At 49.1% G+C, this 22412-nt stretch overlaps 9 protein-coding genes across 9 annotated transcripts; 5 read left to right on the forward strand and 4 right to left on the reverse strand.

Annotated features, from left to right (window-relative positions):
- Positions 1-767: 767 nt before the first annotated feature.
- Positions 768-1884, forward strand: F5B22DRAFT_356602 (Alb1-domain-containing protein). Its single transcript, XM_047971016.1, has 2 exons — positions 768-1088; positions 1159-1884. Exons 1-2 carry the CDS (start codon positions 1055-1057, stop codon positions 1677-1679), a joined length of 555 nt encoding a protein of 184 aa, XP_047835064.1. The 5' UTR covers positions 768-1054; the 3' UTR covers positions 1680-1884.
- F5B22DRAFT_356632 (splicing factor, Prp19-binding domain-containing protein) lies at positions 1861-3828 on the forward strand. The gene is made up of 2 exons (XM_047971017.1): positions 1861-1905; positions 1978-3828. The coding sequence occupies exon 2, from the start codon at positions 2177-2179 to the stop codon at positions 3641-3643; it is 1467 nt and encodes a 488-aa protein (XP_047835065.1). The 5' UTR covers positions 1861-1905; positions 1978-2176; the 3' UTR covers positions 3644-3828.
- F5B22DRAFT_591198 (DNA polymerase alpha/epsilon subunit B) lies at positions 3714-6262 on the reverse strand. The gene is made up of 4 exons (XM_047973840.1): positions 5652-6262; positions 5413-5595; positions 4031-5357; positions 3714-3966 (listed from the first exon to the last, which is right to left on the reverse strand). Exons 1-4 carry the CDS (start codon positions 5978-5980, stop codon positions 3790-3792), a joined length of 2016 nt encoding a protein of 671 aa, XP_047835066.1. The 5' UTR covers positions 5981-6262; the 3' UTR covers positions 3714-3789.
- Positions 6263-6427: 165 nt separating this feature from the next.
- Positions 6428-8142, forward strand: F5B22DRAFT_591203 (CRAL-TRIO domain-containing protein). Its single transcript, XM_047973842.1, has 2 exons — positions 6428-7505; positions 7562-8142. Exons 1-2 carry the CDS (start codon positions 6821-6823, stop codon positions 7906-7908), a joined length of 1032 nt encoding a protein of 343 aa, XP_047835067.1. The 5' UTR covers positions 6428-6820; the 3' UTR covers positions 7909-8142.
- A 237-nt stretch (positions 8143-8379) lies between these two features.
- F5B22DRAFT_642712 (putative SPP30 protein) lies at positions 8380-9154 on the forward strand (the record flags this gene model as incomplete). Its single annotated transcript, XM_047978163.1, has 2 exons — positions 8380-8582; positions 8704-9154. The coding sequence occupies 2 exons, from the start codon at positions 8380-8382 to the stop codon at positions 9152-9154; spliced, it is 654 nt and encodes a 217-aa protein (XP_047835068.1).
- Positions 9155-9555: 401 nt separating this feature from the next.
- On the reverse strand, positions 9556-11170 carry F5B22DRAFT_642713 (Apc13p protein-domain-containing protein; the record flags this gene model as incomplete). The annotated part of the gene is made up of 3 exons (XM_047978164.1): positions 9556-9870; positions 10589-10849; positions 10937-11170. 3 exons carry the CDS (start codon positions 11168-11170, stop codon positions 9556-9558), a joined length of 810 nt encoding a protein of 269 aa, XP_047835069.1.
- Positions 11171-12133: 963 nt separating this feature from the next.
- F5B22DRAFT_642714 (uncharacterized protein) lies at positions 12134-12667 on the reverse strand (the record flags this gene model as incomplete). The annotated part of the gene is made up of 2 exons (XM_047978165.1): positions 12134-12448; positions 12515-12667. 2 exons carry the CDS (start codon positions 12665-12667, stop codon positions 12134-12136), a joined length of 468 nt encoding a protein of 155 aa, XP_047835070.1.
- Positions 12668-15685: 3018 nt separating this feature from the next.
- On the forward strand, positions 15686-16927 carry F5B22DRAFT_356926 (uncharacterized protein). Its single transcript, XM_047971019.1, has one exon. It carries the CDS (start codon positions 16137-16139, stop codon positions 16608-16610), a length of 474 nt encoding a protein of 157 aa, XP_047835071.1. The 5' UTR covers positions 15686-16136; the 3' UTR covers positions 16611-16927.
- A 2290-nt stretch (positions 16928-19217) lies between these two features.
- On the reverse strand, positions 19218-22320 carry F5B22DRAFT_356939 (major facilitator superfamily domain-containing protein). The gene is made up of 8 exons (XM_047971020.1): positions 21593-22320; positions 21400-21461; positions 20943-21233; positions 20672-20852; positions 20467-20614; positions 20312-20417; positions 20069-20187; positions 19218-19969 (listed from the first exon to the last, which is right to left on the reverse strand). The coding sequence occupies exons 1-8, from the start codon at positions 22050-22052 to the stop codon at positions 19534-19536; spliced, it is 1803 nt and encodes a 600-aa protein (XP_047835072.1). The 5' UTR covers positions 22053-22320; the 3' UTR covers positions 19218-19533.
- Between the last annotated feature and the right edge of the window lie 92 nt (positions 22321-22412).

The following is a 22412-nucleotide window of genomic DNA, read 5'->3' on the forward strand; positions in this document are numbered from 1 at the left end:
TTTTTTAATTTAATATATAATCATTTCTATGGTACGGAGCTTTTGTTACGGACCATAGGTGGTGGTTTTGTCCAGCAGTGAAGATAGTTTTATCTGTACATATGACTGCCAAGCTGGGGCACAAGATACCTAGTGGCACGCACATGTGAGGGCCGCTTGTGACAACCACACGACCACGTACCTAATGCACCAGGCACAGCAGGTACCGGTAGTGAGAAGGCTGTTCAGATTGTTAGAAGCCAGGAATAATACCTCCATCTATGGCTCGTAGTATGTATGCATGATGTTGCTTGCATGTACAAGATGCGGAGCGCATGAACATCCCGACGGTAGTGGTTGTAGGGCTGCACCAAAGCCACGGGATGAGCACCGTCCTTGGATATGCCGCTATTTTCTCGATTCCTCTCGTGACAATCTGCTAATGCGGGCAACGTCCAGGTAAGGTAGGCGCTCGACATGCCACCCGATGTACGGCATACATGCCCTGGGTATGGATATTTCCTTGCCTATCCCGAATTTCCTGAGAGCATGCAGACCATACTTAGGTCTTCCCTTGGGGAAGCCCTCTAGGCCACATGGTAACAATTGAGCGAGCCCTCGGTTACACTCTGGTTATAACCTGGCCTGGTTACAGCACAGCTTGGTCCTTGTTTTAAATGTGAGCTGACATTCTAGATCTTGGATCTTGGAAGAGTGTGCTGAGTAGGCAGGAGTAGGCAGGGCAAAAGCGACATTAGCCCAGATGGAATAACCTTTTTTTTTTTTTTTTTTTTTTTTTTTTTTTTTCCTTAATTCGAGGGTTCTAGATTGTAGGCACCTCGTACCTAGGTACTCTTTCAAGACCACCTAGGTAGCATTTCTTATCAATAGCGCCCAGTAGGTTAGCGGGGCAGAGCAGTTGTGATTGCCAATTCCTCCTACCTTTTTCCCCCTCCATCGAATGCCACAAAGAATTTGACAGGGGCGGGAAAGTATCGCAAAGACAAAAACCCCATTGTATGAACCCAAGCTGCTCCTACCAGTCCTCATCTAGGAAATCCTAGGTATAGTGACAATGGCCAAAGGCGCTATATCAAAAAAGAAGAAAGGTACTGAAGTGAAAATGCCTAATCTAAACGCTGCTTTCAAAACTGACTATCCATCTCTACCAACGTCTAGCCCCGTCATTACACTCTCGTGCCGCGAGGCGGGCTACCTCTCCTAGCATCAACACCGACAAGTCGCTCAAGGACGTCCAGCCCCCGCCTGAGTCAGTTGATCATCGCCCCTCAGTGCTGGCGATACACCAAGGTGCCGGCGTTTCCAAGAAGCAGAAAAAAAGCAGGGCCATGAGCAGTAAAGCCCGGAAGCGGCATGAGAAGGCACAGGACCGCGCCGCCGCCATCATTGAGCGCACTGAGAAGAAGGTAGCTTTGAGCAAGGACAAGTCGAGGGCCATAGAGGGACGGAGAAAAGTGTGGGAAGAGATCAACAAGAACGTACCAATTGGCGGTGACAAGGTGCAACCGGGAGGCAATATCTCTGGCAACGGGGTTAGCGTAGATGAATCCGGGTCTGAGCTTGATGATGAGATGGGTGAAATGGGACAGCAGGGCGATACAGTTAACGAGCGCATCTCGACACGCGCTACAACAGACACCGTTTTGCCGCAGGATCAGGACGAAGACGATATTTCATGATGGCGGTAGGCCGGGCGGTTATCTCGAAAAATCGGTTCTGACTAAGAGGGGACTGGTACTACATCGGCGTTCATAAGGCGTTCTTGAGATACCTGGGTTCATTTTCCAGCTCGAGCTGGATTCATTCTGAAATTTTGACATTCGAATTATGATCCGTTGATGAATGGCGGCCGTGACATCGGATTTCCATTGTGTGATCTACAACCAACATGTAGGTACTTACTAGGTATGTACATAGGTACTTACCTACAATTTAGTGGGGTACCTATCATCCCGCTAGCCGCTAAGATAACAACAGCCCGGTCTTTCAAGGTTCTATCACCGAGCGTGCTTGCCAAGCTTCAACTTTCAGTCTACTTATGAATATTTTACATTCCCGTTTCCCCTACAATAAGCATCAGCCGTTCTTGCAGTCTTTCTCCTATTCTTTACAATAACAAGTACCAGTCAACAGTGGACTCTTCGAATCATAGCAAAAGAACTAGGATCCTTTTGTCATGCCACCAAAACGTATGACCGCAAACCCTGTCCGGCCTGCGCGCCATAGGGCAGGCAAAGCAACAGGCGCGTCGTCCGAATCCGAATCCGACCCAGAAACTAGCGAAATCGAGTCTGAACGGCAGAAAAGGCCAGATCACAAGATCGCACCTCCTCCAAAAGTCATGAGCGCCGGCCGAATTGTAAGCAAACTCGGTCAAGTCGATCTTAATGAACAGAGCCGTCAAGGGAAGGAAGCCGAAGACCGTCGCCTAGCTGCCGAGAGATCCGCCCGCTTGGCGGCCGAGGAAGGGTTCGTTACAGAGGAGAGCGACGAGAGGGAAAGCGAGGGTGAAAGCGAGGAGGGTAGCGATGACGAAGAGGCGGAAAGCAGCGAAGATGAGGTCCCGCGGAGACTCATGCTCAAACCAAAATTCATACCAAAGAGCCAGCGGAATGCGAAAAGCAAAGAGGCGGCTGCAGCGGGGACCGAAGGGGAAGCAGTTAGAATAGCCGAAGAGGAGGAAGCTCGCAAGAAAAAGGCCATGGATGAGTTAGTGGAGGAACAGATGCGCAAGGATGCTGAGGCGCGTGCAGTAGGCAAGAAACACTGGGATGATCTCATGGATGAAGAAGAAGACGTCGACACAGAGGACGACAAGGATCCCGAGGCCGAGTACGCAGCATGGAAGCTACGGGAGCTAAAGCGTATCAAGAGAGAACGTGAGGCCATCGAAGCGCGGGAGAAGGAGCGCGAAGAGGTCGAGCGCCGCCGCAATCTGACAGAGGAGGAGCGCAAAGCTGAGGACGAGGCTTTCATCGCCCAGCAGAAAGAAGAAAAAGACGCTAAAGGTAAAATGGCCTACATGCAGAAGTACTTCCACCGCGGCGCCTTTTATCAGGATGACGAAGCGGCCGAGTCGCTTGCCAAGCGCGACATCATGGGTGCGCGCTTTGCCGATGATGTGAAAAACCGCGAACTGTTACCTCAGGCCCTGCAGATGCGCGATATGACGAAGCTGGGCAAGAAGGGCGCTTCAAAGTATAAAGATCTGAAGTCCGAAGATACGGGCCGTTGGGGCGAGTTCCGCGATACGCGGCCTGGCAGGGACTTTGATCGCGGCAATTTCGACGACAGGTATAAATCCGACCGTTACCAGGAAAGATCTGGCCCTGGAGGTGCAAATGCCGTGCCGCTTGGTGATCGCAAGGGAGTCACCGCCCACCCCAGTGGTCCAAGAAATAGTGCAACCCGGAGAGAAGGTGATAGGCACTGGGATCGGGATAGTGAGCGAAGTCATGACCGGAATTCCTATATGCCACGTGACGAATCTTACGATCGGCGGCGGCACTCGCGATCAAGATCAAGGTCACCTAGGAGAGATGACAGACATCATGATACTAGCCGGAGGAAACGGGACTCCTCACGGGACCCTAGCCGATACGAAAGTGACAAGAGGAGGAGGATAGACTCCGGTAGACAGTAGTATTATCACGGATACAACCTCGCAATTGGCATGTATATAATAAGATGCTTATATAACTGCATAGCATGGATCCGCACGTCTATCAAGACTATTCATGATTTCCATACCGTTGTCACGTTGAATAAGCCGCTAAATCTCCAAGTCCTTTATATCCTCGTAATTTCAACTCTTGCTCTTTCAAAAATCTTATGGCCAATCACAGTTCCGCTGGCCATCTCCTCATCCATCAATTTAGGTGGGTAAAGCGTCATACGAGCATACGTGCCAGGGCCTCTTCGCTTGGAGAGATAGCCAGGGTTGATGACTAGCACACTTTCTACAACCTAGCGCGTGGGTTAGAGCAGGGCCCATAATCCTAGGGATTTAGATTTAGAAGTGTTGGCTTACTCTCGCGAATGGTGGCAACGCGCTCGGGACGACAATAACGTCAGGCCGGACATTGACCATTTCTCCGAGCTTTAAGTAACTGGTGTCTAGGCTCGGTCCAGTTGGAATACCCTCCGCTGTCCCGACCTTGGGCAACTTCGAGCGATCGACCGGGGGAAAGATGGGGAAGTAATGACGTTGTTCGATTATGTAACGCGATATTCTCGACATTAAATCAGGCGTTGCTGGCTTGCCGCCCACGAGTTCCTCGTGACGTAAATCCCATAAAATGTCCTGGGATGATATGCCCAATACCATCTCGTTAATAGAAAGTGTCATAGGGTTACCGATGAATTTGACAGTCTTAGGGAGGCCAAGGTCCCTCCTGGAAAAGTGTTCTTGAGGCCATGAAACGTGCTTGTCGATAATGTCGCGGACGGAAGGGATGAGGAGGATTGTGATGTGGGGGTTTGAAACTACGAGACGATTCAACATCGGTGAGATCAGATACTTGAACACCGTATTCATGGTTGCGGTGTCCGGTTCAGTCATAGCTTCTTCGGGAAGGTCAAAGTCGCCCGTAGCGACAAGCGGATGATCAACGTCGATGAACGGACCAGTCAGTACCAACACGTCGGCATAGGTATCCGCTGCCTGGCTACAGAGAGCGTGCAACGGCTCGAAGTCGAGATTATCATCAGCCGAGTAGGGCCCTGAGCCAAATATAATGTTCAACGGAGTTGGGTCGTCATCTGATTCCATAGCATCCGGGCTGCCGCGAAGTCTTTGTCTGTGTGCATTGATGGTTGCTGGCAGCGATGCGGCATTATGTAGCAAGGGGATCTCTAGCGCTTCACGAACAAGGAATTCTTGTCCTGAAGAATTGATACCCTTGAATGCTACAATCTGCCCCGGGAAGAACTGGTAACAATCTTTCAGCTTCTCAAGTTTTAGTGGAATCCTCCGACCATTGCCTGTGCGGCGTGATGTCTCCAATACGAGGGAGGCTACGTTGAGCCTACCCTCTGATGAGTCCGATGCTATGCGACCAACAGCAACAATCTCCGTCGTGCTCTGACTGGCGGCGCTGCCGAACTCTTCATCATCTATCTTGTGGTAATCTTTCACGAGGGCCATGAACTCGTCTATCCGGTCGTCTAGAATTTCCGATGCTTCTGATGTTTTCATGGCCAGGGTCTTATAGCCCAATTTCTTCTGATCAGAAGTAGCTGTCAATTTGATACGTGGCTCCGCATATGGCGCAATGGGGGGATCTGCCGGCTTGAGATGCTCATTCAGGACTTCTATGAGTTCTCCGGCATTCTGCCGACTATTGAAGGACATTACACTGAGCGCGATTAGATACATTGTGAGTGAGGCGGGTATGGCCGAGAACATCTTACGGGACTGCATTCATAGACTCAAGCTGATGCTCCAGACGCAAAGGGCCATCGCGACCAGGTGAACTACTCGGCACGTTGTTCTTCACCCTGGACATGGAAGGCGTCTCGAGAGGGTTCCTCTTCTTGACGGCACTTCTATTGAATTTTCCAGCAGCTGGCGTACTCGGTACCATCCCCTCCAACCTAAACCAAGATTAGCAGGGCATTGCCGCAGTGAGATAACGCACTTGGCGACGCACATTCCGAATACATCGCCGCCGTTTTTCGCAGCGGTGCGAGGCGTCGCCGCTGTGCGCTTCTCTGTCTTGAGCTGAACCTGATGGGATCTGTTATTTCGTTCCAAGGCATCTAGTAAGTCTTGCTTCAAGGCGCCTAAGGTCTCGACAGAGAGCTTCATCTCGTCCATGTCCATTTTGATACAGTAGGATTCCCACTTGAAAAAGAGGTCTTGGGGACTGAGCGAGTGAAGCTGCATAATGGATTTCAGCTCGACCAGTACATTGTGTTCAAGCGGCTTATCCCCAGTTGCGAAGCGCTCGTTCAATTCTTGTGTCTCTATGTCAGCCATAATGCCAACTAGATACTTGATGCCAACAATAATGACGATGATATGGCAAGCCGAGTTATGACTCCTCACACGGCCTAATCCAATAGTCAATACGCCCCTAGCAGAGAATACTTGGTGTGGTGATGGCAATTCGTTGTTGAAATTTTGAGGGCTATTGAGGCTGCTAACGCGACTGGGACGCGTCAATGCGTGTTAAGTGGTTCAAAAGTAGTCAATGAGATCGACAGGGTTAGTTTTCTTCTGGGCTCAGTGGGTGGCCCGCTTTGGCCCGCTTTAGTGTACACCCACCAGACCCTGGTCTACCATATGTACTAGGTACATACGTAGTATGTATGTAGGTACTAGGTACAGTATAGGTACATACCTACATAGGTAAGAGGTACTGCATGTTAACTCTTTTTCACTAAAACGTGTCTTACCTAGGTACTATGTAGAAATAACGACACATGTATAACTGTATTCTATGTGTTGTTCTACCTATTGATTTGTTGGCATTGCGCAATGTCACAATTGAATTTCCGTGAAACTCACATCCCACTAACCTGCCGGCGGCGTTCAGCAACAGCCCAGACCCCGGCACAGTCCCAATTGGACTGGCGTGCTTTGCACAGATCCGAATACGCTGAGATTTAGATAGTACCTTTACTACGTACAGTACTATGTAGAAACCTCAGACTCATCGAGAACCCGCCTGTAGCACCCCTTTACCGTCCCCTGACATGCGACTTACTCGTTATCTATGATTGTCACAGACACTCCCTCACCATCTACAACACCTTGTTACGCAAAGTAACTGTAGCCTCTCAGTTTCTCTTCAAATTACGCTTACCCCCTTAGCCAATGGCTAGTGTTGGCACATCGACGCCGCCCTCAGGCGTGAGAATGCTCAGTGAGAAGACGGGTGGCCCGCTATTAGTTCCTCTTGCGACGCCTCCAGAGACGAGCACTCCGATTGCAAACCCTTCACTCACGGCTGAGCAGCAATCCAAGTATGATTGGCTTCTCGAGAGAGTAAAAGGGTGGACAGAGGTCCCATCAACCAGTGGCAAGGCTGGAGCGCTGACCGACAATGAGAAGATATGGCTCAGCAAGGAGTCTCTCTTCAGATATCTTCGAGCTACCAAATGGGATCGGAACGAGGCCGAGAAGCGTTTACTAGAGACACTGACCTGGCGGAGGGACTACGGTGTCGATGACCTGACGGCAGACTACATTGGACCCGAAAACGAGACTGGGAAACAGGTCATCGTTGGCTTCGATAAACAAGGTCGTCCATGCCACTACCTCAACCCAGGACGCCAGAATACCGAGGTCACCCCGAGACAAGTCCAGCATATGGTTTTCATGCTCGAACGAGTCATCGATCTCATTCCAGCGGAACAAGAGAAAATTTGCTTGCTTATCGACTTCAAGACCGGGGCCAAGCGCACAAATACTGCTCCTGGTATCGGTCAGGGCCGTGAGGTGTTACACATCCTTCAGGCACACTACCCTGAGAGACTGGGGCGGGCCCTCATTGTCAACGGTGAGGCCGCATATGGATATGACCGTGTAACTTGAGAGCTGACACAGGGAAAACAGTGCCATGGGTTGTATGGGGATTTTTCAAGCTCATCACCCCTTTCATTGACCCCTTGACTAAGGAGAAGCTCAAATTCAATGAGGACATGACACAATATGTGACTCCAGAGCAACTGGCCAAGGATATCAAAGGCGGTCAGCTGCCTTTCGAATATGATCATTCTGTATACTGGCCCGCACTTATGAAGCTCAGCGATCAGCGACGTGCCGAGCGTTTTCAGAGGTGGGAAGCTGGGGGCAAGTTGATTGGTGAGTCGGAGGATTACCTCAAAGGCTATGCACCTCATGGCGTAACTGGTGGAAATACTGAGGCGCCAAAAGAGCAAGCAACGAGTGCTGATGCTTAGAGTCCATTGAGCAGAGGAGAATATATTAATATTTTAACGTACTAAAAGACATCTAGTTATAAGATTACAATCATACTCCATAGCGCACGGCTGATTCGAGCATAGAACGACGGTTAGTTGGATGGCATGCACATAAAGGATATATAGTGTATGAAGAATATAATTAATTCTGCATCGAATTATGCATTCCTGACATTGAATCGAGCTCTATTTCCATCCCCGTCTCGCTCTACCGGTGTACTATAAGCTGGGCAAATCTAGCTAGGTACTTCCATGCGAGAGACCCACACAGCACAGCTACAGGCCAATCATAAACATTCTGGCGTCAAGTTGGGAACTCCTTCCCTCGACATCAACCACCCAGCCGTATTTCGAACACATTCAGAGCTCCGGGCAATACAGTCAGACCACCAGCAAGTATTCAAGCATCAGCATTGCAAATGACCCAAGATTCGAACCTTGGAAGTCTCAATGTCCAATCTCCAAGCATCCCGGGGTGGTGTTAAAGAACAGTCGGGCCTGCGCTATCCGACCAATGGCAAGACCATATACCACCGACCGTTAAATCGGACCAAAGCGGCCGAGCTCAGCGGCGCAAGCTTCGCATACCTCTTTTCCGAGATGGTGAGCTACGCCTCGAAGAAGATAGAAAGTATCCAGGACCTTGAGAAGCGGTAAGTCGATAAGCCCCGAGCTCTTTGTCTCTCTTGTCCTGTCCTCGCCCCACAGTTACTCAACAGATCAATACGCCGACTCATAAACTGCCTTTTCTAACAAGCTATCCTTTTACGGCAGGCTCAACATACAAGGCCACCCCATCGGTCTGAAACTCCTTGACCTCCTCCTCTACCGCGAGCCGGTCCGGTCGCAGACACGGCCCCTCAATATCATTACGCTACTGCACTTCATCAAGATCAACGTGTGGCAGCACCTCTTTGGACAGGCGGCCGATGGCCTTGAGAAATCGTCAGACCCGTTGAAACCCGACGAATACATGATCATCGATAACGAGCCGCTCGTCAACCGCTATATCAGCGTTCCACGCGACATGAGCCAGCTCAACTGTGCCGCCTACGTCGCCGGCATCATCGAGGGTGTCTGCGACGGCTCGGCCTTCCCCGCCCGTGTCACGGCTCATAGCGTCGGAAAGCAGGAGGAGGGCGAGTTGTGGCCCGGCCGCACCGTGTTTCTAGTCAAGTTCGCGCCTGAGGTCATGGAGCGCGAGAGCTTTCTAGGCAAGGGTTAAGGCCGCTTCTTATCTAGGTAGATATGGCGAGAAATCTAGCGCAAGGTTGGTTTTCTATTGATTGACAATACAGCATGGCAAGGCGTCTTCAGGTTTGTGGCGGCGTTTAAAGGTTCACGGTTTCAAGGATCAGGTGGTGTTCAACTTAGCTAGGACGATATCATTATTGTACAGAGTCTGGAAATCACAACGTGTTGTGACATTGCGCTGTGCGGAATTATTCACGGGTATTAAAAACAAACACTCAGAACTCCTGTGTTTAAAATGCATCCCTCAAAGCCAAATACCCCATCCACGAGGACCAAGCTAATTGTGAACGACTCATTCACGATTTGGCTTCGAGAGCCAACAAGAGAGGGGAGGGGATAGCCCCAAGCTATGGAGTTCCTCCGAATTTCTTGTCATCTTGGTAATCCCTTGTACAGGTTCTTACTAACTGTAGTGCCTATACGGCCCGGCGCCGGCCCCTTCTTCATGAGCTCGGCAAGGTTGAGGTCTTTCCAGGCAGGTTCCTTGTTGCGCTGCGTTGCCTTCTGTATGCCGAAGGCGGCATGCTGATCGGGCACGACGTCATCCTCATCTTCGGGGTTGATGGGCTGGTGGTGTGGGGGTACGTAAATCTCGTCGTCGGGTAACTTGTCCTTGCAGAAGTCTTCGAAGAGATCGGCGTCGCGTGGCCTTTGCATGTGTACGTATGTGTAGCATCCGTCTTTATTCTAGCAAGCGGCAACAAGGGAGGGACGGGTTAGTTTATAGGCAGGATTCTTGAAAATCTACGGCAACTCGGCCGCTCTGCCTTCTCTGCGCCAGGCTACCAACTGATGGTGTTTTACATACCATAGCTGTTGCTCTGTGTGTGTTCACTTTGTCATGTATGTGTGGTATTAAGGACAGGGGTCTTTTCCCGTGTAGCAGAAAGAAACTTGTGATTTAAGCTTGGTAACGTAGGAATGGACTACAAATTGTGGTCATGTTTTGATTGGCATCATTCAGCAGGCAACGGCTCCGATTCCAGTGGGGTGTCCAGAGGGTGTCTAAAGATACAGTAGGTAGGTACCTATGTACATGCAAGAAGTGGGGCGGTTTCCAACCGATCACGAAGACAGTAATACGAATTCTCATGCTTGAAAGTTTCTCTCGATGCAAGGACACAATGGGATCTTGCGATGGTCATTTCTATAACCTCTAGAAGAAATGACTTACAGCTGATGTCGGCTTTGGTAGTCGAACTGTTGAGATACCGGTACACTCAGACCTCTGTGTGAGTGTTATGTCTCATTTCCAAGGTTGCTTGTGCATGTTGCCCCTTCGGTTCGCATCGCATATCGCCTCCTTTCTCCTGAGCAAAAGGTAGAATTGCGCCAATATCCTCCTGAAAAGTACCAAAATCAACTACCTAGGAAGTGATATCCACTAAGTTAAATACACACCCACCCCCAAGCCCTTGCCATCAATCCACCATCCTCGCTGTCCTTTGGCGATGCACTCGTCGCGCAATGGTGAGGCCATGTACTGGGCTGCGAGGAGTCCCGGAATGTGACTGCTCTCGCCTGCACGCTGGGGGCACACCAGCCCAGTGCAATTGCCCGACGTGATTTGGTAGCAGCCTTCTACAAGATTAAGATTGATATTCGCTTTAAGACCGGCAAACTGAGCAATCACGTCGTCGCAGTCCTCGACAGGCGGTGCTGGACCCTAGTGCACGAGGCGAACTTGTCAGTCGTTCCTTCCACGCATCATGCCGGCAGATGTCGAACACTCTCTGTGGGCAGCGCTACTTACAAATAACTCGGGGTGAGGGTCGTGGCAACGATAGACGGGACCATTGGGTGATTGAGAAATGTGCCTCTCGTGTTGCTTTACCTCGCGCCGGTGTATTGACCCGCCAGGGAGGTGACGATGAGTGTGTTGAGAGGAGACCATGTTACTATCAACGCGATTAACAGAAGTTGCCAGTACCAGGCCAAGATAGCCGATGAGGCAGGCAACGAGAGTTATGGAGGATTTAATGCGCATTGCAGTATTTTTCGAGGCGTGTTGGCGCTGGTCCAAGTATGTGGTTTTTTGGCGAGTCGTTGTCGATAAGGAGTTGAGAAGTTAAGTTGGTGGTTGTGGAAGAAACAAAGCTAGCTGCTCTGGAAAATTGAGTGCAAGAGTACCTAGTAAGGACTGTCACCGCAAACGAAGTTGGCAACAGAAGACAAGACCGACTGGTGATTGTGCACGGGATATTTGTGCGAACGAAGGCTCCGCGGGAAGAGGGCCTATGTGTCACTGTCTCTTATTGCGGCAGTCAACAAAAGCTCGCGGCAACGGGAGCAGCGGTAGTACCTTCAAATATCGTGTGACTTGCTTCGCGGGTAGCAGCTACCTCGTTCTTTACCCACAGGCCATGAAGTGTTGAAGGACTGTGAGCAATTCATATTCATTCACGATGCGGTGGGAAGGGTAATAACCCCCAGGCAAATACCTAGTCGACATCTGGGACTTATAAGACCCTGCTGCAGTAGGTTTGATCTCGACATTCTGCGTCCTAACTTGGCACACCCCGTGCTGTGCTCGATATTACACGGCTAGTCACTGTCCGACGCAAACATCCAGTACAACACGGGCTGTCACCTTGTCTGTGTTGATACTATAGACTCAATCAAGTTCGAGTCGTGATCTTCTTCAGGGTCGAAAGCCTTTACACGATGCTATGGACACGATGACCACACGTCTGGCTCCCACAGTGGGACTTATTTCCAAGCCATGGAATCAAGTGTACTTGCATCCTACACATTGGACCTGTCACGTGTGTAATATGCAGGCTCGGTAGCTCCCGATGATCTTGGGTGAGCTTCAATGTAGATTTAGGTAAACTACATACATACAGCAACGTCTCCAGGAACAATCAGCAGCAGGCGCTTACACCTTTGGGTATAATCACCGGGGCGTGACTCGACCACCATCACATGTTCACTACCACAAGATGTAACTTCAACCATGCCTCGGGCCTGCGTGTTCGAGATGCAATCGGTATGTGCCCCCGTTGCCGTTTAGATTGGTCGAGTCCCCCATCACTGCGTACTGCCCTCCAGAAACGCAGCCCATAAGAGTATTGTTTGCCCAATGTTGAAGCCATGAGGCGGTGCGGTTGACGGTCTTCGTGACGTAGGGTTGAGCGCAAAATCGGATGTTACAAGTGTCCTGAGACCAATTCAGACAGATGCCCGAATATACTTGGAACTCTTGGTCCTCAAATGACTGGAGCTGATCAAGTGCAGCCTGGCAGTCCGTGGCGTTCGCGTCTCTCTATTTCTCACCTTAGTTTAACCATTTGTCGGCGGTGGCACGTTTGGAGCAGCATTGGAGACGTACCCCATAACAAGTATAGGCATCTCTTCTTTCGAGAATGCGCCGTTGAAGCACGGCGGTGCTAGTCTGGGTGACCTGCGAAGAAACGAGGTACAGGTTTCCGAGAACTGCGATGATTGCAGATGAAGTGAGTGCTGCGAGTCTGATGCCTCCCATTTTGAGGGGTGCAAGGACAGCTTCACAGTGAATTACTTGCTGATAGTTGAAGGCGTAACTGGGTAAGGGCCGTGTTGTATATCTTACAGAAGTAAAAGATCAATATGGGATCTGGATTCAATGTGAGAGCCAAGTAAATCTGGGAGACTCTGGATACCAAGGAAGTGAGCAGACGGGCGTTGGTGAAATAGGAACTAAATGATCGAGAGAAGTTACAGTACACACGTCCTTGTGAGCTGTTATCGATCTCCTCATGACAGTAATCTCTCAGAGGATCAGAGCAGCGTGTCCCCGGGGTTTATCTTTGCTTCTCCGTGCCATCTGCATGCGGTCACAGACAGTCTCACTGTCGGCTTCTGTACCAGTTGTGCTTGTTCGTCAGACCCACGCACAGATCTGTTATACTTGAAAATTGGCTGACCAACTTGTACAATCTAGTGTTCATCTCGATTATGGTGATGCATTTCTAATACAAAGCAGTGCCTCCAGCAACACCTCTACAACCACTGTGGTAGCGATGGACACGGAATATGGGGTATCAGAGTGCGTATGATTTGAGCATCGCCAGTTAATTCATGCTGCCTAGGTTTGTAAGATACCTCTGTGACCCTACGTACCTGTGTTTGTTGGGACAGAGCTTTGTGTTCGTAATGTCATGTGGGTGTCATCATATTAAGGGAATGATCAAACGCTCTACACCGATACGGAAAAAAGAGACGAGATTTGGTTTTAAGTCTGTTCCACGGTGGTACAACCGTTTGCCAATCTCAAATCGCCATGACATAACAGTATCACGGACATCGAAGAAAGAGAAGCTCATGAGGAGGTAGGTGGGCCGAGTTTCCGACTGAGCCGTGGCGTCAGTAAATCCATTCATCACATACTTAGATAAGACATATACCATCTTGACTGACTGACTGACTGAACGCCGTCCCATATGCTATCGAAGTGGGATATCTTTCCAACGCTATCTGTCTACCCTACCTGCCTATTGTTCAACCTCAATATCGCCAACTGCGTCAGATGCTGTTTACGAAGCTTTCTTTGCCCCTATGCTTTAAAAGGCTGCTCATCACTAAATCTCATTGCATGTAAATGAAATAGCACCACCTCGGATGGACCAATTACATGCCAGCCTATCTAGTTTCATGGTGGGGATTTACTAGTAGTACGGTTGGAATACACGTAAAGTACACCAATTCCTTAGACAGACTCGGCGATGACTTGCTTGATTCCTGGTTGGAATATGTGTTCTAGATCTGGTGCCCTCAGCTGAGACTCGTACACAAGACTATCCCAGGGAGTAATAGCTCTGTGGAGGAAGGCCAGGTCGCAGGAACACAGACTGGGGATATCCTGGCCTTTCTAACGCTGTCGGAGAAAAGGCATAAAAACCAACAGAATCAGCAGGACGTTGTGGTGCCCCTAGTATCGAAGTCTGTAGGTCAAAAATAGTAGGTACTATGTAGCTACTTAAGTAAGCATGGAGTACTATGTATAAATTGCAAAGTAGCATCCCAATTAAACCAACCAGGGGTAAAGGTGACAAGGTCGAAAGCAAAACCCAGGACTCCACAATTTACCTCTTCCAGGATTTTTATACTATGTACATAGCTACCTACAGTAAGTACTCCGCAGGTAGTAAGTAGATTACTGAATACTTGTTCCAGTCCGTGAAAGCCCTACTGTACATAAGAATATAGAAAGCTTCCCTAATTTTCGCAGCTAGGGTTTGCTCATCAGACTGCGGTTGAATGCCTAAGTACATAAGCTACCAACCTACCTAGGTAGGTACCTACTACTGTAAGTAGAGTATACCTACCATGATATAGTATGTAGGTACCCAAGCATTTACATGCAGGTGTAGGTAGTTGCATACTTAGTTGTACCGTAGATTGGCGCGGGGTTTACGGTACCTTATGTAAAAGGCATTGCCTTTTCCGGTGCCGCTACACCTAGGTTCTAGGTTCCGATTGCTCGGATCTCAGAAAGCCGCGGTTCCTGTTGTTTGGGGCGGAATTGGGGCTCAACTGCTACCTACGAGAAGTACCTAGGCTCGCTAGGCACTTAAACTTGGCGCTAGGGCAGTTCTGGGCAGTTCTGGGCAGTGTACCTACTTGGTACTAGGTAGATTGCCAACGAACCCCCCGGTCCTGTCTAGTGCACAGATAGTGCATACAGCCCATAGCTTCCGGGGTTTCAACACCAAGCAGCCATTGGCTGGCCATTGGCAGCTTGCAGCAATCTTCCCGTTGCCGTCTCGTCCCTTTTCTGTTCTCTAGAGTACATAGTAAGTATATAGCCTGTACTTACAATAGGTACTAAGTACACAGTAGGGGGGGCGTCCCTGCGCTCTCTCTCCCATACCACTCTCTCACTTCGACTTGCTCACTCTTATTAGGTAGGTATCCATTTGTCTTCAATTGACGTGAATGATGGCTTTGCGGCGAACTTAGGCGTGCGCCAAAAGCATCAAGCATCAAACTTCAAACTTCAAACTCCAACTTCCGTACTTAGGTACTATATATATCTGCTGTGTACTGCAGGTATCTAACCTAGAAAAGTACTACTAGCGGGACGGACATGCTTCCATTCATGTAGGTATGTACAAGTACGTGCCCGTGCCATCATGTTCCTGGGGGAGCCTGTATCCGTCCAACGCTTAATCCAGCATTGACAACCTCCTTACTTGCTCAGACCCTTCCCTAACCTACACTAGGTGTCTGACTAGGTATATATTTACCACGTTTACCTACATACCCAGTGTTGACCTTCGGCCTGATTGGCAGTGATATGTAGCTAATGTACGCGCGGCCAGTGCGCATTATCACCACGAACAACTCACCAACGAACACCACTTGCCGCCAAAAGAACCAGCGATTGACTGGTGCTGTCTCCTTCTATTTCCTCGGGCTCGGACGTCCTACCAAAGAACTCGCAACTCCCCCTGCCCACCTACCCGCCTGTCTGCCTGCTTGTCTATCCACGTAGCTGCGTGGGGAGGTAGCATACGGGAAAACGCTGAAGATAACGTCAGAAGCGTATCTAGTCGGGGCCTAAGCTTAGAGACTTGAAGCTTCTTGTTTGTGGCCGTGTCCGTAGTATACACTGCCTAGGTCTTTTGCCCCTAGCCGATGAGAACTTTCGATAGCCATTCGCGCTTATCTTCTCGCGTCAAACTTTCTTGAGAAGCAACTTCAACTCTGGTACATTCCGTCCCCCCCCCTTCAGCTCTTTCGTCGAGCTGCTCGAACGCCACCGGCGCTTTCTGGTCCTATTCTGATGCTCTTGCTTACAGGCTTTTCTTTTCTGCCTCGCCGTCTCTCCCAGCTCGACACGGAACTCCACTCCACCAGATTTTGTCGCTATTCTGCCCACCCATTAGTTTTTCATTCTATCGAATTCTCGACTGCCAAATCCAGGTCACCTTACATTGTCATAGCTGTCTATCGCACTACCGTAACCTGAGATGTCGGTCATGGTTTCTTCGATCAAAGAGGAGGCCCGCAAGCCTTCACAAATGACAGTGACAACGATAGAACCTGTTCCAGATTCTGACAAGTCACGCACCCTCGAAAGACAATATGAGGGCTCAATCCCATTAACACCGACTTCCGCGCACACAGTCAGCAGCTTCGATGTCGATATTGAGGCCATGAAGTCCGCACAGTGTCAGGACAACCCCCGAGCGTCTATGTGTGCAAATCGGCTCCATTCGGATAGTAGAGTCTGGCCCGGTCAAGCTTACTGGAGGGAGAAGACCCGCGCTGCGAAGCGGAAAAACCGGTCCTGCCAGTGCCTCGCTCGCCTCGACAAACGTATCCAAATCGCGGTGAAGATCACCATTGTACTTGTGATTCTCGGTATCGCAGTGGCCGTGGGCTTTGGCATCAGTAAATCTCTAGGTGCACGTGTATGGCAACCTAAGGACGACCAGCGGTGAACAGCCATGATTACACCAATTTCCTACAGTCACCTGGGCTATGATACGATCGTTAACTTGGTAGCCGCAACCTGAACATCCTACCTACGGCATACAGCTGTGGTGCGTTACTCACATACGATTCCCTGGCGGTAAAATGACACCCTCGAAATGGCTTTCATTCCCAATTATTCCTCGAAAGGAACCTTGGTTGCGTTATATTAGTTACTTGAACACTGTGATGATACCCGTTGGAATTATTTGGCATATTCGTTTTATCATCATTATGCAGGCACACACAGTGGCCTTTAAGAACACCTTTTTGTGGGGGGAGGGGGCTCGAATAGGCGAACCGGCGCTTCGGATTTTAATCAATTAGCACCCTGGCTCAATTTGCTGACACGCCGTTTTTCTTTTGGCATGGAGGGGAAGATGGGCTGCAGTTAACGGTATGGACAGGTGCTGACTAAGCAGCGGATGTTGTATATTTGGGTGTGAGAGTCGGGACTGCGCAAGTCAATACCAAGCTCCAAAGAGACTATGCATGTCCCAGTGTGCCTACAGTCCGTGTTTATTGTGACTTGGCCATCTGTCTATGCTTCCAAGGTACTCATGCTCATGTATCTTATGGCGGATACTCTCTGGGTGTGAGAACTACCAGAGATTACCACGGTTGCATATGAGGATATGACGGCGTAGTGCCTCGCTAAACCAATATATAAGGTACTTGCCTAATACTTCATTCTTGGCTTCTCGTGGGATCCCCTGGTGTAGTCGTTCCGAGGAGAGAGAGGAAGTAGGTAGTGACTTCCTTATAGACATAGTCCACCGGCAAGTTCTAGTTATAACCACCCCGACATCTATTATACTGGTCTCTAACTAATACCTATCGCATTACTACCATTCCTATTATGGCTTTCTGTCTTTATTTCGCCCATGGATAGCTTATATATTTCATTATCTTTCATACTACGCTGCAGCGGCAGTCAGTTGCCGAATTTCATTGCCAGCATCAAAGCAGGTGCCATTGAATCGCCTTCCTCTTCATCTTCTTACTTGTCTATTGAAATGGTAATTGTGTAAATGTTATATCTGATTTGCAGGAAGTGCTTTTGGGAAAGAAACGAAATAAAAAGGGCTGGTGCCGTAGAATTCCAGCAGGTTGGTTGGAGGGAGAAGGAAGAGAAAACATTCGAATGAGGCTGAGTATCCGTCCATGTCCTTTTTTCGGGGCGTAATTGATAGGCAAGATAAGACGTAGATCGGTAGAAGCGTAGAGATGCTGTGCATGACATGTATGTATATAGATGTGTGTATATCCAAGATGGGAGAGAGAATCATGGCTACCTCACAATCTCGTGAAGGTATTCTCTCTTCATCCGCGTTCTGCGTCGCCATGTTGTGTATATGGCGACCATGACAAATATGAGTGGTATTGCGGCCAGTACAACGTACATTGCTGTCCAATTGCTGTCATAGTGGACTCTGGTTTGCGGGTAGTCCATCTTCCTTTGCCCGTACCCTTCTCTACCTCTCTCTCTCTCTCTCTCTGTGTGTGTGTGTGTGTGTGTATGTCTTTGTGTATGCGGAGTTGGTTGACTGTTATCGTGCTCTCAGTTGCTGGTGTGAAATGTGATTGCCTCTGAAGTGAATGCTTGCTACTGTTCAAATAGATTTGATATGCAGACAAGGCATGAAGAGAGTGTGTGGAAATTTGGAGTGTGAGCTTTTGTTAGGGATCTGACTAAGTAGAGTTAAACGCTCATGGGAAAGTATAAAGATAAAAAGGTATCAACAAGCATGTTCATGTACTTGCTTGCTATTAGAAGTTTATCAGAGAAGGTGAGGAGCCCCTTAGCGACGATGATCAACTTGTGACCAGAGCTTTCTTAGCTCCATTGTCGTGGCGAATCCTCTGCCCCCTTTTCTTTTTCCCTTGGAGATTAGCGGTGCCCTGGTGGTGCTGATACTTGGCTGTCAATGGAAGCCTATGCTCATTACGCTGTTCACATATGGCCATGCCGGTTTAATTGATAGTCGCCTAATAAATCATCTTGCTTGTCGGAGAGTAAGACACGGCCTAGATCTGTAGGCATAGCCTCTCTGTCAGAACGAAAGGCGCTTAGTCAACACTGTGGATTGCTGGTACGTCATATCTCCCACACACCCCCAGGAGAAGACAACTTTGGTCCTTGAATCTCCGAGATGCTTGGAAAGGCTACACTAAGATGACAGATATAATTACATTATTCAAAGTGGCTTCGACGGCAGTGGCCGACCCACACAGTCTTCAATATGCAATTTAGTTATGCCTGCTCCTGTGCTCAGAACGGGGATTGCTTATAGACTGGTGAGTTTTGACTGATAAGATTAGAGAGAATAGCTATATTAAGTAGGTAGTTACTATACATACTAGATTATACGACGACTTACTGGGACCACAGAGTTCGATACACATGAAGCTCATCACCACGGAATTAGATATCTGCAGATAATTGATGACATTCCCAGGAACTTGGCCAAAAGATATAAACTATCTTCAAGAGTTCTTTATTAAGGCATAGTATGCACATAAGCAGCGAGACACATTGATTTTCAACGCTTCAAACGCATATATATCCATCCTCGTATTTTCCATCGTGGCTCAAAGCCCTTTTTATTTAATACTAACTATATATAGAGGTAAAAAACTCAACCTATAAAATGCTAAATAAACAAAAAGGCTTGAATGTCAATACAGATATATAGAATAGAAGCTCGCAATTATTTCATTATATCCGCTAAATGCGCGGTACTTGTATCGTAGCTTAACTCGTCTAGTTGAGAGGAGTATCTAATCTGAAGATGGGGTATACACTAGATTCAACAACCCAAACGCCTGCCAATGTCAAATGCTAATAGTTACCGAGTAATAATGAGTGGTATCGGGGAGAACCGTAACCGTTCATTGTTCGTGAGATGACCGATGCGGCTCTTTAGTAGCATCACTGGAGGGCATTGCTGGCTTCTCGTCGACTTGGTGCATGGATCTAGCTGCTAGTGTCTCGCCATCTGACTTGCTGTCTATCGCATCTGCCATATCCGCAACACCATTCTCGACATCAGCGGGCTTGGTATCTGGTGCCTCCTTCTTTACGCTCTTCCACTCCATACAGGCGGCCCCAATCACAGAAAGCGCTGCCAGAACAAGACCGACCCGAAATACAGTCCGTAGGGACTCGTTGTACGCCACCAAGACGTCATGGCGGTATTGGACAGGGAACGCATCGATTAGACTTGTTGCACCACCTGACTGGATTAGGGCTGGAGAGAAGCCAGGCAACCCAGCAAGTCTTTGCAAAAGCTGGTTATTGAGCACGTTTTGGCCAACCGAAAGGAAGCTGCCGTATCAAAACAAGTTAGTCAAGTTCCTTATTATTATTATATGCTCTCTGAATTACGCAGAGCATGGTGATCACGTTTCTGGATCAAGAACTTACATAGCGCCCCCTAGGATTTGACTGAAAAACATAAGACTTGCCCCAATCGCAACTTCATTCTTGGGAAGGACTGTCTGTGCCGCGAGATTTGGAGCTTGGAAGCAAAGGCCTTGACCGAACTGTATCGATGAGCACTCTTAGTATTACTGATAACTCATGAATAACGTATGGGCTCGCGCTAATGGCAAGCTCAAGGGAAACTATGCGTCAAAGGGAACTAGCATAGGATTAATAGCAGCTTACCCCGTAAAGAATCTGGTAACCTATCCATTTGGGCATGCCCGTATCCAGTTGCAGCGTCGTTAGTAGCCCACCTCCAATGGCACATATTATCGTACCAGCAATCATACTATGAACCCATCAGATATTACCGCTGAAAGACATAACATCATACGTACGTTGGAGTGTAGTAACCAATTTTGGTGACGAAAATGCCGTTGGAGATAGAGGCGACAACGATGGAAAGCGTAGTGGGAAGCAGCCGAATGCCAGAGTTTACAGCAGAGACGCCCTGAATTGCTTGAAACCAGATTGGAAGGTAATAGACTAATGGTTCAGCTGGTCAGTATGAAAGCGCGCAGAAAGGCATCAAATGGAACTAACCAAAAATCATCATCTGTGAGCCAAGCACAATCGTCGTCCAGAATCCGGCTAGGATAGACCGCTGTTTGAATATGCGTGGAGGGATGGTTGCTGTTTTGGGCATGAAGGCCTGAACTAGAATGAACACAATACCCAGGAATATGCCGAGGGTCAGTAGAGCTATGACACGGCGGTCATTCCACTTCATGAAGTCAGCTGATGACGAAAGAAGGTCCCGCCCGCGGGAAAAAAAAAAAGGGTTGGGTTGGGTTGGGGGAGGGAGGCAACATACAGGATAGGTGAGGCCACCCCATTGTAAAGCAAGGAGAAGGGAGACGACAGCGGGCAGGAGAGCGATCGTGCCAGGGGCATCAAGCTGAGAAAGCTTGGTTTTGGTGGACGCATTGGTTTCTGGCCGAGCCGGAATACGGAGCAGGAATATGATGATAGCCAAGGCAACACCACCAAAAGGTAGGTTAATATAGAAGCACCAGCGCCAAGTCACGTTTGACGTGAATGCGCCACCGACGAGAGGCCCAAGAACAGAGGAAACGCCAAAGACAGCGCCAATCATTCCTTGCCACTATAGTTCGCTGAAGTCAGTAATTACTCTTTCAAGCAAAACGGGAGCAGGTTTCGGGAGTTGTGTATACTCCCAAGACATGGTTGTGGCTCTAACAGGCAATTATTGCCGTGGCGAGCGCTTGGAAGTTTAGAGTAGGAAAAAGATGACTGCAGGGGTAGCATACGAACGGTCGCCTGTGTAGGGGCACGGCATATACAATGACAACGATGCCACCGGAGAAGATGCCTATATTACACACACTGGAATCAGTAATTGCCGGATAGAGAAGGGGTTCAGCTCATGTTTGGGGAGTATGTAAGAGTGATGAGGCCCGAAAGCTGCCCAACGGGTAAAAATATAACTCTAAGAGAACTAACCTGCTGAGCCGACACCCTGGATTGCGCGGCCGATAATGAAGGCGACGGAGCTCGGGGCGGCACCACACAGTGCAGACCCAATCTCGAACAAGAGGACGGAGATGGCGTAGACGGCACGGATTGGATAGAAGCGATACAGCTTGCCGAATAGCAGTTGGAAGGCACACGAGGTCAACAGATAGGCGGAGCCGTACCATCCAACATCCGGAAGGGAATCGAACTCATTGGTGATGGCGGGGATAGCGGTGGTGACGATGAGGCGGTCGAGCGAGACGAGGAAGATGGAGATATACACAGACGACAAGATAAGGGCAAAGCGTAATCCCGTGGGATACTCGTGGTTTGTCTCGGCCGGCGTGAGCTCGGCTGTGTGGCTGTTGATGTCGTCTTGGCTATTGGCCGGCCCCGGGGCTTGGCCTAGGGTCGGCGGATCCTGGGTTTTCTTGTCCCGGCCGAACATATTGGAGGATAGCCGGTGGGCACGAGCGAGACGAAAGGGGGATTGGCTGAACGGGAAGGGAGGAGGAAAGAAAAGAGGGGAGTGAGAGGGAGAGGGATATCGGTAGATAGAGTTCAAACGAAAGGAAGGGCTTTGCAAAGAACAGCGTCGTGACAAAGTTATATAATATCGTATACTATGTCAGTTACCCAAGCCCAAGTCAGCACCTGTTACACCTAAAGTGTGGTGGGAAAGTTAGCGAGGAGATAAGGGGCTTATAGGTGTGGGGGGGGGGGGGGGGGGGGGGGGAAAAAAAAAAAAAAAAAAACAAAATAAAAAAAAAAAAAAAATAAAAAAAAAAAAGGGGGGGCCCCCCCCGAA

The sequence above is a fragment of the Xylaria bambusicola genome (genome assembly GCF_022495145.1).
Source record: "Xylaria bambusicola strain CBS 139988 unplaced genomic scaffold F5B22scaffold_4, whole genome shotgun sequence".
Classification (NCBI taxonomy): domain Eukaryota; kingdom Fungi; phylum Ascomycota; class Sordariomycetes; order Xylariales; family Xylariaceae; genus Xylaria; species Xylaria bambusicola.